This window comes from Gigantopelta aegis, chromosome 12 (genome assembly GCF_016097555.1).
Source record: "Gigantopelta aegis isolate Gae_Host chromosome 12, Gae_host_genome, whole genome shotgun sequence".
Classification (NCBI taxonomy): Eukaryota; Metazoa; Mollusca; class Gastropoda; order Neomphalida; family Peltospiridae; genus Gigantopelta; species Gigantopelta aegis.
In genome coordinates, this window is record NC_054710.1 from 16,343,510 (window position 1) to 16,358,616 (window position 15,107).

General features: G+C 38.5%; 1 protein-coding gene across 3 annotated transcripts in view; it reads right to left on the reverse strand.

Annotated features, from left to right (window-relative positions):
* The window catches only part of LOC121386643 (monocarboxylate transporter 13-like), a 31,154-nt gene extending 20,775 nt beyond the window's left edge, over positions 1 to 10,379 (reverse strand). Inside the window, exons 1-2 of one of the 3 annotated variants that reach the window (XM_041517615.1) lie at positions 10,169 to 10,379; positions 8,301 to 8,556 (exon numbers count right to left, since the gene is read on the reverse strand). In XM_041517615.1, coding sequence (XP_041373549.1) covers positions 8,301 to 8,499 — 199 coding nt within the window. In that variant the 5' untranslated portion in view covers positions 8,500 to 8,556; positions 10,169 to 10,379. Of the gene's footprint in view, positions 1 to 8,300; positions 8,562 to 9,494; positions 9,547 to 10,168 lie in introns of those variants that run through there. The other 2 variants (XM_041517614.1, XM_041517616.1) reach the window with 2 other exon arrangements.
* Positions 10,380 to 15,107: the final 4,728 nt, after the last annotated feature.

The following is a 15,107-nucleotide window of genomic DNA, read 5'->3' on the forward strand; positions in this document are numbered from 1 at the left end:
AGTGCAGTCAGTGTGAGCTCTTTTGGTAGCCATAGCTACAATACAAACACCCAAGCTATCTTTAAACTTTGACCCTTGTCTCTTTCTCTCCCATTGGATAATTAACACTCACATGTATCTGCATGCTTTCTTTGGACTGACAAGACAGGACAGAATTATTTAGTATTTGAAGAAACAAGTTCAGATAAGAGAGAAATAGTAGAAGTTTAATTTAAAGGTTAGTATTAATTTGTTATAGAAGATAAACTTAAATAATAATAGTAAATGCCTAATTTTCTATTCCTGGTAATGATTAATGAATAATTCAACATATAATATTTAATAATAAATCTGCCTTTTAATTATTATGGATTACAGGGCGTGACATAATGAATGTCAGCCATCTTTGTTTTCTGCTGTCAAAACTATATATTTTATGATTTAAGTGAAGTTTCTGTTTTAGTTGTTAGCTTATCTGAGTTAATAATTTAGCTACGTTTAATCAATTGTTTTTATGACGAACTACACCAAAGCATTGGTTTTGGAATGAATTAGTTTAAATGTTTTAGTTCTGAATGTATAATAGATATATGGAAACCATATACTAAACAATTGATATTATGAATTTATTTTTATGCAGGTTTCCCCAGTTGTTATGGAATATTCAAACACAATGCCTACGTGTAATTCATATGGTATGTTAAGCTACAGGTTAAGTCTAATATTTATATATTTGTAATTTTAAATATACTCTTGTAATTTATATCCTTTCTTTCATAAACTCATTAATGATAAAGCTTTATTACGTCAAATAATAATTATAATTACAATCATTTAAATAACCCTATTTACTATAAATTATCTCCCCTTTGCTATAATCAATGATTATAATTGGTGGTCACGAAATGATTATTATATATATATATACATGTATGTTAACATGATTAATAATCGTGATGACAGTATTTAGGATAAAGAGGATGATGATTCATAATCATCAGAATGATAATTAATGCTTAATGACGGTTTTCTATGATTTGCAATGTGTTTCATTAATATATGCCTGAATGTTTGTTTTACCTCGATAGGGATATATTTGTATTGTTTTTACCATATTGTTAACGTTTGTGTTTTTAATCCTTGCAGGGTGTGTCTTGTGTATTATGTTTACATGAATAAAAGATGATGCCCTAACCCGTAGCTGGTGTTGTGAACTTTGTTGAACCTAGCTTCACGCACAAAATACCGACTGCTACACTAATAAAGAAGATACTTTGTTGTTTAGCAGAGCCTAAGAGACGTTCGTGAATTAGGCCCCTGGCCTCTCCTGTTCCTACGGTCTATTTTGTATTGTTGATAATGGTCCACTTGTGGGCTATTACTTGTTGTTGTGGTGTCATTACTTAATACATTGTCCGGTTTAGGAAAAGGTTCTTTATAAAATAAAATAAAACAAACAAACAAAAAAAAACCCTTAGGCCTATTATCTTTTGAAATCTTTCTGTGATGATTACAAGTAGTTTGACCTATTTAGTATTTAAATAACTCATAAGTTTGCAGTTACTTGTTATATGTAGGGGAGAGTGAGGCAGGCCGTGTCATGGGGCAGGTCAGGTCAGGTCAGCTTAAAATTAACCACTTTAATAAATGTTTTTGTTCGTTTTCTTTTCGTTCTTGTTTTTTGAATACCCGGATGAGTCTCTGTCACTATATACACGCTGAAGTTGGATTCCGCCATCAGTTCAAACTAGGTACACGTGCCCATTTCTTCACGGTAGTACAATTTTTTTGTTGTCTTGTTTTTTTTTTAAATCTAAAACAAAGTATACGAAAGATACTTTTTTGAGGCCTGTTGAACGGGAAAGCCACCAGATTTTGGAAACGTTTCATTATTATTAATATGGTCTGGAAGTAATGCACAATTTTATATTTGATTTAATTTACAACCACTATGTGTGGGGCAGCTTGGGTCGGGGCAGCTCGAGTCAATGACTCCACCTTCCCCTCAGTGACCCAACCTGCCCCGCGTTTAAAGAAAATATATTTCCAAGATAAGACCCATTTAACGTTATATTGTGTGTGCGTGCGTGCGTGCGTGCGTGCGTGCGTGCGTGCGTGTGAACAGAATAAAAGAGGGGGAAAGGTGCATATTTGGTAATATGGGGATGGCGTTATAAATTATGGCAAAGTTTATCATTATGTGGAACGAAATTCTGTTAGTTCATTTCGGTTTTATTGGATTCTTTTCTTAAATACTTGTTTCTGTTGAATAGATGGTGAGATATTACAAAAGAAAAACTGATAGAAAGGAGATGCCTATATCTGCAATCCAAGAAGCTATAAGTTCCATAAAGTCTGGCAAATCAATCAGAAAGGCAGCAGAAGCTTTTAAAATCCCATTTGAGTCCCTCAGGCGTGCTATTAAGAAGAAGAAAGAAGGTCAAATCTCGGAAAATGTTTATCCCAATACATGCTCTTCCAGACAAATATTTAATGATTCAAAGGAGTTGATGCTAGTTGACTACTTACTTGTGACTTCACGCATTGGTTTTCCTGTTAACTGTAGAACTTTACGGTCTATGGCTTACCAACTGGCCTTGAGAAATGAAAAAAGTTTTCCTACAAGCTGGACTGAACACGAACTCGCAGGAAAAGACTGGGTGGCTGGTTTTTTGAAGCGACACCATTCAGTAAGTATTAGGACTCCAGAAGCAACAAGCATGGCCAGGGCAACAGCCTTTAACAAAACCAACGTTAAGGTCTTCTACTCCAAGCTTCAAGATTTGTATGCAAGAAACAATCTGACACCTGATCGCATATTCAACTTGGATGAGACTGGACTGACGACATCACAAAAACCTCAAAAGGTTATTGCAGAATCTGCAACAAAGCAGGTTGCACAGCTGGTTTCTCACGAACGTGGTCAAACAGTTACCATGTGCGGTTTTGTAAATGTCATTGGCAATGCCCTCCCACCTTGCATGGTATTTCCACGGAAGAATTTTAAGAACTACATGATTCATGGAGCACCACCAGGAACCTTGGGTATTGCTTATCGCAGTAGATGGATGACTGCTGCAACCTTTCTGGAGTGCTTGAAGCATTTTGTACGCTATGCCTATTGCAGTAAAGACAACACAGTACTGCTTCTCTTGGACAACCACGAGTCACATGTGCATTAGAGGCAATAGACTTCTGTCGTGAGAATGAAATAGTGTTGCTTAGTTCCCCCCCCCCACCCCCCCCCCCCCCCCCCCCACACACACATTGCACGCACAAACTCCAGCCCTTGGACAAAACCGTGTTTGGGCCTTTCAAGAGGTTGTACCACAGGGCAACAAATGAAAAAAGAATGAGCATTTACGATGTGGCAGGTCTTGTTGGTAAGGCATATCCAAAATCTTTCACATCTTCCAACATTGTCTCTGGTTTTCATTGCACTGGAACCTCACCGTTTGATTCTGACGTATTTTCAGACACGGAATTTTCTCAGTCATTTGTCAGCGATCGACCTGAACCTCAGCATGACTATAAAACTGGACCTGAAGCAGCCCGGCACTGTAATTTAGTGCAGAACGTATCGACGAGTTCACATTCAAACAATAGTGACACAAGCCAATTCTTCCCTTCTAGTACTGAAATGTTGCCTCCACAAAGTGATCTTCAGCAAGATACTTCTAACATTCCTGCGACTAATGAGCAGCATATGCCAGCACCACAGAAAGATCCTGGATCTGCATTTTCTTTATGCTCGCCAGAAATAGTTAGGCCATACCTGAAAGCAGGCCAAAGGAAAGATCTCCCAAAAAGTAAAAGAAGATTTGGGAAATGTAGAATCCTAACAGACACACCTGAGAAAAACGAGTTGGCTGCAGCAAAGAAGCCAAACGTGACCAAGGAAAAAAGAAAGGTCTTACAGAAACGTTTGTTTGACACAACAGATAATATCACGCAACAAATACAAAACACAAGGGTTGTCAGGGCGTCATATCATCTAGGGCATTCAATATTTCCTTTTGAATCTAGTGGTCGTCAGTGCACTGCAGTGGCAGTATCTGCTGCTGTTTACAAGACAATAACAGATATATCCTAGTGGGAGAAAACAGACCTTAATCGTATTCTCATGAATGGAGATCAACTATATAGACAAATCACCCCAGAAATGCCAACAAGCGAAAGTGGGTATCTGCTTATTTCTGATATTCCAAACTCGGTCCATCTTTATGACAAACTTTTCATTGTTAACCAAACAGAGCCTGCATTTGGTGTGATTTCACAAGACCATACTTTTCCTAGTGACAAAACTTTAAATAAAAATATGAAGCAAATATTTGAGCAAACACCATCTGCTGTATTAATAGTCCAGCAATACGCAGTCATGATCTGCAAAGCTGCAAAAGATGACACCTGCTATGTTTTTGACTCACAATCTCGAAATGATTCTGGCATACCATCGGAAAGAGGAAAAGCTGTCAAGCTCATGTTCGCTAACACTGCTGACCTTACATCCTATCTGTGTGTCTTTGCTAGATGACTCGGAAATGCTGTTATTCCCTATGAACTTGTGGGGCTGAAGGTGTTTCTTGTCGATAATGGCGATGATTTGGATTCCATTCTTCCTGGAGTTGTTTGACAACGACAGCCTCAAGGTTTATGTTGAGAATGTTGACACATCTGCAACAATCCTTTGTGACATTTCTTCTGAGACTAGCATGAATCTGATCACATCAACTGACCTTGACATAACTTCCGTTTCAATACCCAGCCCTGATCCAGCTCTGATCTCACCAGCTATCTCTGACATGGCTTATACTATCTCCATCTCTGATAGTATGACAACCATGCCTACTCATTACGACATAAACTGGAACAAGTCAGCTACACCTAACTTCACCTCAACCTCGTCAACCACGTCTGACTTGACCCCAACCACGTCAATCACACCCGACTTCACCCCAAGCACGCCAGTCACAATTTGCATGACCCCAATTATGCCAACTATACTTGACGTAACTCCGACGTCAACTATACAACACTCGACGCTGACATCGTCAGCCATATCTGACATACCCTCACAAACAAAACATAATACAATCCAACTGATTCAGTTAGCAGTGTTGAATCCACTGATGTGTGCATTTATTGCCTAGATCACTTCCACAACTCCAAAAGTGGAGAAATTTGGATTGAATGTGCACGTTGTCACCTCTGGTGTCATGAGTATTGTGCTGATGTTGGCACTACCAAATACTTCATTTGTGACTTTTGCAAATAAAGCAGCACACAAATTAAACGTTTTGCAAATGACACTCTCACCGAGCCTGAGAACGTGACTCACAGAATATATCAGGGCTCCATACCATAGAACTGTGGTACTACCAACGTTACCACAAGTTTTTCTTATTTTCAGTAGCTATGAGTTCAACCCCTGCAATTGCCCACGGCAATCGGCAGTGCCGTGGGGCTTTTAATTCTTCACAACATTTTTGGCCTTGGACTAGTTTTGTTTTCAATGGCATGGGTTTATTTTGCCGTAGACATTTTCTTAATTGCAGGGGTTGTGATTAATCAAAGTGACACATCTGACAATTGTCTTGAATTACTGGTTCAAGCAGGAAAGGGTTTCTGTTTCAGATAATGTTCAATAATTTTTATTATTATTTTGTTTTCTACAGGGGTCCTTATCTAGAGTGACCCAAGCTTCCCCACGGGGTGACATAACCTGCCCCGAGGTGGGGTAGTTTGGGTCACTTCAAGTTATGTTTTCTTTTAACATTTTCGCAAAGAAAAGTTCCAGATGGATGCTTGTTTTAAGTTTCACAAGTTTACGGTTGTAGACAAGGTGATCCTTTATCACCTTATATATTTATTTTATGTGCTGAAATACTTGCAATTATAATAAGAAACTCGAGTAATATCAATGGTATCAGTATAGATGGTGAACAATATTTAATTTCACAATATGCAGATGATACAAGTTTCATTCTTGACGGTTCTCCCGAGTCCCTGTACAATACACTTTCAGTTTTAGACTACTATGCATATATATCAGGCCTAAAAATAAACTTTTCTAAATCTAAAGCTATTTGGATAGGAACGAAAAAGTTTTCTAAGGATGTATTCCATCATACGAGATGGAAGTTAGAATGGGGTCAAACTCATTTTAACCTGCTTGGTATCAACTTTTCAGTGAAGATGGAACATATAATCGAACTGAATTATGATTAAAAAATATCAGAAGTACAAAAATTGATGAGAGTATGGTCTTGCAGACGATTGACGGTTTTAGGAAGAATAACAGTATTGAAAACGTTAATAATGCCAAAGTTAACCCACCTATTAATAGCTTTACCGAATCCAAATGAAATTCTGATAAAACATATAAATATATATATTTTTTTAATTTATCTGGCAGAGTAAAACTGAAAAATTTAAACGAAATTTAATAACGCAAGATTATGAAAGGGGTGGTATTAAAATGATAAACATAAATAATTTTATAACAGCATTGAAATGTACATGCATTCGAAGAATGTTTTTAAATAACTCAAAGTGGATCACTTTGTTTAAGTCAGTTACAAACATATTGTTAACAGACATGATTAAACAAGGTGATTATTTACTAACGCGCAAAATAGAACATATTCGCAATAGGTTTTGGAGAGAAACACTATCCAGCTGGATAGATATACAAAAAGTTCAAAACCCACAAAGTGTGGATGATATATTAAGTATTAATATCTGGAATAACAGAAAAATATGTATAGGTAACAAACCATTTATATACAAACATTATATCAATAATGGTATCACATTTATTAATGATTTATTAAACGAACAAGGTGATGTTTTAACATACGAAAAGTTTATAACAATATATCATATAAATACAAATTTCTTGGAATATGCGTCAGTAACAAATGCTGTTAAATCATTTATAAACAAATTAGAAAACATAAACGATAACACTTTCACAAATCTTAAAAATCCTGTTTTCCCGTTTAAGATAAAACATTTATTAAAAGACAAAAGCGGTTGTAAACATATGTATGATATGTTAAATTCACAAATTGTCATTCCAAAAGCACAATTGAAATATGCAAATGAAGGATACATGTATGATACAAAGAAATGGGGAAAGTATTATGTCATTCCTTTTTGATGTGTAAAAGACACAACATTATCATGGTTTCAGTATAGAATAGTACACAGAATCTTAACTACTAATACATTTTTTGTATATGATACATTACGTGGATTCTAATGCTTGCAATGTCTGCAAAGCTTCATGTGAAACGTTACAACATCTTTTCTTTGACTGTAACAAGGATAACCACATTTGGGAATCAATATGAGAATGGATATTGACTGAAACAGGAATTGACATTATTTTTAGTCAAGATAGTGTTATGTTTGGTATGATCAATAACGAAAATAGTAACTTTGTAAATTGGTTGATTATCAACATTAAATATTATATCTACTGTAGGAAAGTACAAAAAAAAAAAAAAAAAATAAATATCAATGGAGTTAAAAACATTTTGCGAAACAAGTTTGAAATAGAAAGATTTATTTTATATAAGAATTGCAATTACGAAATTTTTAATCAACAATGGACCCCCATGGCTTAATCTCTTTGACTGAAACGTATTTCCTAACAATAGCTTGTTTCGAATTCCAGGTCTTTTTCGTTTCACGCTAGTATAGATTTACACACACACACACACACACACACACACACACACCCATGTATTTGTTTATTTATTTATTTTGTTTTGTTTTGTTTTGTTTGTTTGTTTGTTTGCTTGTTTATTTATTTATAAATTTATTATTATGTGTTTTAACCATTTATATCTTCTTTCTTCTTCTCCTATATTTCCTAGTCCTTTCCATTATATGCGTCATAGCAATTTGTTTTGGGTTTTTTACCAATCTTTAATTTATACAGAAACATTACAAATGCATTTATGTATCAAATTGTTATATATGACTATATAACATTATTATACAACAAATTAGTTATATGTACTTGTATATAATATTACTTTGATGTAAGGCCATGAATTCAAGGCTCCCCAACCTTGACATGGTCAGAATGGACTGGGGAAAATAAATATTTTAAAAAAGAAGTGCCCCCCACTTTTCAGATATTTTGCAATAATAGTGTAAACGTGTGTAAATATAAAAGTGTGCCCCCCCCCCCCCCTCCACCACCACCACTAACACCACGTTTTGGCACTTTCCTACGCCATAGAGTAAGATTGAATAGGTATGTGATAAAATAATCTAGACACTCGTATAATAATCTCAATATACTATACCTGCAATAAACATACACGCTGGCATCAGCGATCCCGCCCATGACGTCACCACCCTGGATTCTCGGAACTCTTCGAGAAAGATCGCGTTGAACACTCCGGTTGTCCAGGCGACGCCAAAACATATCAGGTGGGCGAAGAATGACGAAGCCACGATTATCCAGGCCCAATGTCGGTCTATATTCCTGTCAATGAATCTCATCTCCAAACTATCAAGACACTACCTCAGCCGTCGCTGTACTCGCCGTAAAGAGCCATTCTGTGCTGGTGATGAAAAAAAAAAGCCATGACTACATAACAAATTAAAGCGGTGTTTAATTGTTAAGACATTTATTTATGTTTATTATTTATTTATTTATTTATTTATTCACTAGATCTACAGCACATTTTATTGAAAAGACAAATTTTAATGTAGCAGCCATGTATCTCGTATGACGTCATACTGCAAAATAACATATTTCCTTTCGTAGATCATAATGCAATTTATTATATACTTAGCTGTGAAATATATAGATCTACAGAAACCATAAAAGCGATTTTCGGTGAAAAGTCACTTTCACCGCATTTTAGTTATTTTTATTCATATTTCTTTTTACACGTCCAATGTCAAGTAAATTATTTCCAAAAGTTCCAATGGAACAAATATATCATGTCGTTACGTGTTTTTGATAGGATAAGCGAACGATATTAACAAAAAGCAAAACATATCGTCAAAAATTTGGAAAGATGTATATAATAAACAGACCATTTCATGGTGTTTTCTCGAATACGATTTTTATGTGAACTCGTAATATGTGAAAAGCATATTTTCACTCATTGCTTATCAATTCGTAAAAATATGGTGTTCACACATCAATGGCTGACAAAAAAAAAAAGGCCAGTGCACCACGACTGGTATATCAAATGTCGTGGTGTGTGCTATATATATCCTGTGTAGGATGGTGCATGTAAAAGAACCCTTGCCACCAATGAAAAAAAAAATGTAGCGGGTTTCCTCTCTAACAGTATACGTCAAAATTACCAAATGTTTGACATCCGATAGCCGTCGATTAATAAAATCAATGTGCTCTAGTGGTGTCGTTAAAGAAAACTAAGTTTTGGAAGAAATAAAGAGAGGAAAGGCCTTTTAACGGTTAAAGAAGCTATAACAAGAGAACACGTTTTACACTACACGGAGTCAGTGCCTTTAAATTTTACCTGTCGTAAAGTTGCCGATGATGTTAGGTCTAGTCACTCTTCAAGATGTGAACCCACGAAGGCTATGGACACATAGTATAGGTTGGACTATACCAATTCAAATCCCATAGGCGACCAAGTTAACGTTTGTGTTTAAAAACACTATATGCAATATATCAACCAAACTATGACCCATAAATATCAGTACTACAACCCCTACCTCAAAGTATTAACTGCAGAAAATGGTACCTTTCATGGCTTATTTTCGGTATAACCAGATGTTTTTACAACACCCCTAGTTTCGCACAAAATTTTAGTACTGTTTTTTTTACATGTACCCCATACATGTTCCAAGCACAAGGCTACTTGACACAGTGGTACTAGATGAATTAAAATTGTATATATTTTTAGCCCAGATGAAACTATTTTTTTTTACAACCAACACACTCCCATTTATAACCAATCATAGGACTTGTGGTGTTAAAAGTTCGGTGCACCTCGAACTTCGACCCAGCCGGAAATTAATTGGTATAGTGCTACCTATATATGACAAATCAATACATGTGACACTGAACGAGTTTTACTGGTTTCAGACTGTTGAGACAAGTTTATTTTATAGCTGAATAAGCTCAAATTATATATCTCGATCTGCATTGTAAAAATAATAATAAATAATAAATAAATAAATATATCACCTGATGAACTGTGAGGTTATCTGAAGTCACACAGTCTCTATCACGTTTCGTGTGAGGCCTGTTTTCCATGGGCGTTAATAGAAATTCATTCTGCTCAAAAGTGTCTTGTGTTTGTGGGTGGAAGACGTACCATGAAGCGGAACAATACAAGAGGCTATCGTCGGCTGGCAGCCGCCATTATTACACCGACGAGCACGGTCACAGTTTCCTGCACGCGGTCTATATTTACGCGCCCTAGTTAGGCCTAGTTGTTGGTGTCAGTTGGCCGGTTTGTTAGCCACTTTAATACCTTCTCTTCCCAGCGCGGTAACATGTAATAATAGCTGTGTACTCATTGACGTGTGATAGGTTTTCGCATAAGCGTACGAAACGGAGTGTGTGTGTGTGTGTGTGTGTGGGGGGGGGGGGGGGGGGGGGGGGTAGGGGTAGGGGCAGTGCTGGAGCAAACCATCAAATTCGGGTAAAATTGATAGAGATATACGGGCAAATGTGCTAATCTCAGACCTTTTTACAATATATTTCTATCATTCTAACCTCAACATTAGTTGTAATCCAAATAAAATTGCGTAGTGATTCGTTTGCAACCCTATTGAGCTACTTGGTGGTAATGCTAATATGAATTAATGCTGTTATCCAAATTCGGGAATTTTCGGTTAATTCGGGCGAATGATAGCTCCCCCCCCCCCCCCCCCCCCACCACCACCACCACCACCACCACTACCTACAAAAATGAGAGTCTATCGGTTTTAGGAGCGATACCCCAGAGTGGATTTTTTATTTTAATGAATATTATTATTTATTTATTTATTTATTTTTCCTCGGTGACTGGGAACAGACAGATGCGGATCTAGGGGGACCCAGGGGCCCACCCCCCCCCCCCCCTAAATTTATAATTTAATTATATATTAATTTTCATTTTTTTTACGATCCCCGTCCAAACGCCCCCCAAGGGAACATTTCATATCATGTCACTGCCCCCCACCAATCCGCCACTAACCGGTTTTTCTATATAGACTGACAGTCATATAGAGACATAGAGACATAGAATAGTATAGACATGGATACATGGTATAGACATGGAGACAGGTACCTAGAGAAGAAAGAGACAGACAGAGATAGAGGAGGAAAAGGGTGGGGGTCCGAAAAACAGATTGAAACAGGAGGAGAAATCTTGAGAGAGAGAGAGAGAGAGAGAGAGAGAGAGAGAGAGAGAGAGAGAGAGAGAGAGAGAGAGAGAGAGAGAGAGAGAGAGAGAGAGGGTCTTTTCTAGATCATCAGGTTGAAGGCTGACAGGTGACAGGTGCTGGGTTCGCATCCCGTTATCGGCTCTGTGCGGAATTGTAAGACCACTACAGTCTAACAAGAGCAACATGTAAACCAGTGGTAAAGCGCTCGACTGATGAGCGGTCGGCCTAGGATCGATCCCCGTCGGTGGACCCATTGGGCTATTACTCGTTTTCGTTCCAGTCAGTGAACCATGACTAGTAAATCAAAGGCCTTGGTATGTGCTATCCTGTCTGTGAGATGATGCACAAGGCTACTTGACACAGTGGTACTAGATGAAACTATTCTTTTTCACAACCAACACACTCACATTTATCACCAATCACAGGACTTGTGGTGCTAATTGCTCTATCAAACGTTTGACCCAGATGGAAGTTATTTGGTTTAGTACTACGTATCTATAAATAGAAACATGTAGCGGGTTCCTCTCTAAGACTATATGTCAAAATTACAAAATGTTTAAAATCCAATAGTCTATGAATAATTCAATGGAGGCCTGTACGGACGATATGTGGAGTGGATGTGGGTGGTTGTGTGGGTGTGGGTGTGTGTTTGTACGATAAAGAGACTGTGTGACCTCAGATGACCTCACAGCTCATACGTTTACCTTTATTTAAATAGAGTAGGACAAAACAACGTTCATTCATACGGGCCTGAAATATGCTCTAGTGGTGTTGTTAAACAAAGGAAACTTTCAGTGTGATCAACTGGTAACCATTAGCAACTGTCCCGGATAGCTAAGGTGTGTGCCAACGATAGCCTGCTTGATTCAAGATGGCCCCCAAGGATTCTGAAACTCAACAAAGTGCTATATATCTGTAAACAGATGTGGTAAAACATGGCTGATCTTTTCTATATGAAGGGTCCAAACAATAATCTGTAATGTCACACTTTTGATAATTTAAGATAATTGAATTTTGGATTTTAAACTCTGCATTCTTGGAGTATTGTTGTTCCAGCCAGTGCTCCACAACTGGTATATCAAAGGCCGTGGTATGTACTATCCTGCCTGTGGGATGGTGCATATAAAAGATCCCTTGCTGCTAATCGAAAAGAGTAGCTCATGAAGTGGCGACAGCGGGTTTCCTCTCTCAATATCTGTGTGGTTCTTAACCATATGTCTGACGCCATATATCCGTAAATAAAATGTGTTGAGTGCGTCGTTAAATAAGACAGTTCCTTCCTTCGTTGAGTATTGATACCTTAGCGAACATGTTTTAACAACAACTCTTAATACTTGTATAGTTGTTTTGTTTTGTTTTCAAAAAAACGTTTCATCTTGACCTTGACATGCACGACCTTTATAATATTGACTGTCTGTTTGGACATCTCTTGGACACTAGGCCTTCAAATGGTTAAAGCTGTCATCTCATATCACCTGTTATGACATCAACTACTAATGCAAATATGCTCTTTCCATTTTAATAAACCCATTTGCTATTACTGTCAGAGATTATCATTGATCACCGTCATACAGGATACAAGTGTGTTACATTGTTTTTAAATATGTGGCGGGATTTAGTGCTGGCTTGAGGTGCGCGTGTCGCAGGATCGAACCACCTCGGTTGATCCATTCAACTGATTAATTTTTTCCCGTTCCAACTAGTGCACCACAACTGGTCAAAGCCGTAGTACGTGCTTTCCTGTCTGTGGGAAAGTGCATATATATATATATATATATATATATATATATATATATATATATATATATATATATATATATATATATATATGTGTGTGTGTGTGTGTGTGTGTGTGTGTGGGCGCATCTCCCAAGTGTCCTCAGGCTCATCTGCTTCTTCATCTCGTACGCCGTGAGTCTGCGCGCGCCCAGATACGTCATGCCCAGAGCCTGGAAGACGCTGTACGGGTGGTAGATGGAGTTGGGCATCCCGACGATGGCCGTATTATGCAAATTAGCTGAGAAGTACGTCACAGCAGACGACAGCTGCCCCAGCAGATCTCTTCCACCGCCATAGCATTGTCTGCCTCCTCGTCTTGACGTTCTAGTGATGACGTCAGTATTCACATCTTCGTCGCAAGCGACCGCTTGATCCACGCCTATTGTCGCGAGGAACATTGCACACACAAAAAATGCACAAGATGGCATCGGGACATTCATCAAGTACTACTCAATGCCCTGAACAGGGTGAAAGATCGCGATGCCAACTAGAAATTGGACAAAATGTATACGTTGTGGCCCAACCATGGAAGCAAGAACTTTTGATACATATCCGGAAATTCGACAGTGATAAGGGGAAAACATTCCCCACCAAACGAAGTATCGCTCTAAATCTAAAGCAGTAGGTTGAACTGTGTGGATGTAAGAGTCAGATAGACGAAACGATTTCAGCCTTGAAACAAGGGAAGGATGAAACATTGGTCAAACACCTTGGAGCCAATGTTCATGCTAGTATGGACAAGAACTTTACTGGGGTGGACCTGCGTCAGTGGTGGTGGTGTGATGAAACGAAATCTGTGAAACCTTTGAAGAAAGGAATATTCCTTTCTCTACAACAATGGGAGAAATTGAAAGGCTGTTTCACAGTTATGTGTGATTTTGTACCAGAGCTGAACTCGAGTGTGCCCTGCGCCATGCAAGATGACCATCAAAACCAGATGGGATTTCTTCAGTGCTCCTTCTGCACCCCCCAACGGGTACCATCAATAGAATGATTCCAACTAAACTGACTTGTATATAAGGCTGTGTTTTCTCTCCCAAGGGCTCATTCGTGCTTGAGAACTCGAAGAGAGCAGACGTGTTTGCTGATGATTTTGACATTTTTGTATCTTGTTGCACTCTATCTGGAACGAAGACGATGCCATCGGGATATTCGAGCAGTGTTAGCAGCTGCAGCAGCGACAAAGGCGACGTCTTGATCTGTAAATGTTCAGAAAGACACACGATCAAAAGAGTGACTACCAAACAAGAAGATCAGACAGATCAAACGGACGCTGCACGTGAACCCGGTGAAATTGTGGATGAAGACCCCATGGATATCGGTGAACCCGTCGAAATCGTGGACGAAGAACCCATGGATCAGACGGATGCTGCTCGAGAATATAAAACGGATGCTGCTCCCTACGATGATGATGCCTACGACGCCGATGACAAATGGGATGGCCTTTCGAGACATTACTTGTTCTGTCATCGACCCGAAATGAGAGGATTCTATACACGAATGCAGACATTTGGGTGGTGGCCCTTACAGTTACGCCAGAAACCGAGGGAGCTCGCCAAGGCCGGTTTCTTCTACACGGGAGACCATGATGCCGTTGTCTGTTACTGCTGTGGACTACGCGCCTACCGATGGCAGATAATGGACGATCCAGTGATGGAACATTACAGACTGTCCCCGAGATGTCCCTATGTGAATAACGTGTTCAGACATTAAACACGTATTGCATGAGTGTGATACTTTTCGTTTTGTAAAATAAACTCGTGAATAACACGTTTTGTTTGTTATTAATTTAAGGGTGACCCTGTGTGTGTGTGTGTGTGTGTGTGTGTGTGTGTGTGTGTGTGTGAGTACCTGGCCCTGAGTATGGCCCTGAGTGGCCCTGAGTGGCCCTGAGTGTGGCCCTGTGTGAGGCCCTGAGTGTGGTCCCGGGAGTGGCCCTGAGCCGTGCACGAGCTATGCTTGGGGATGGGGGA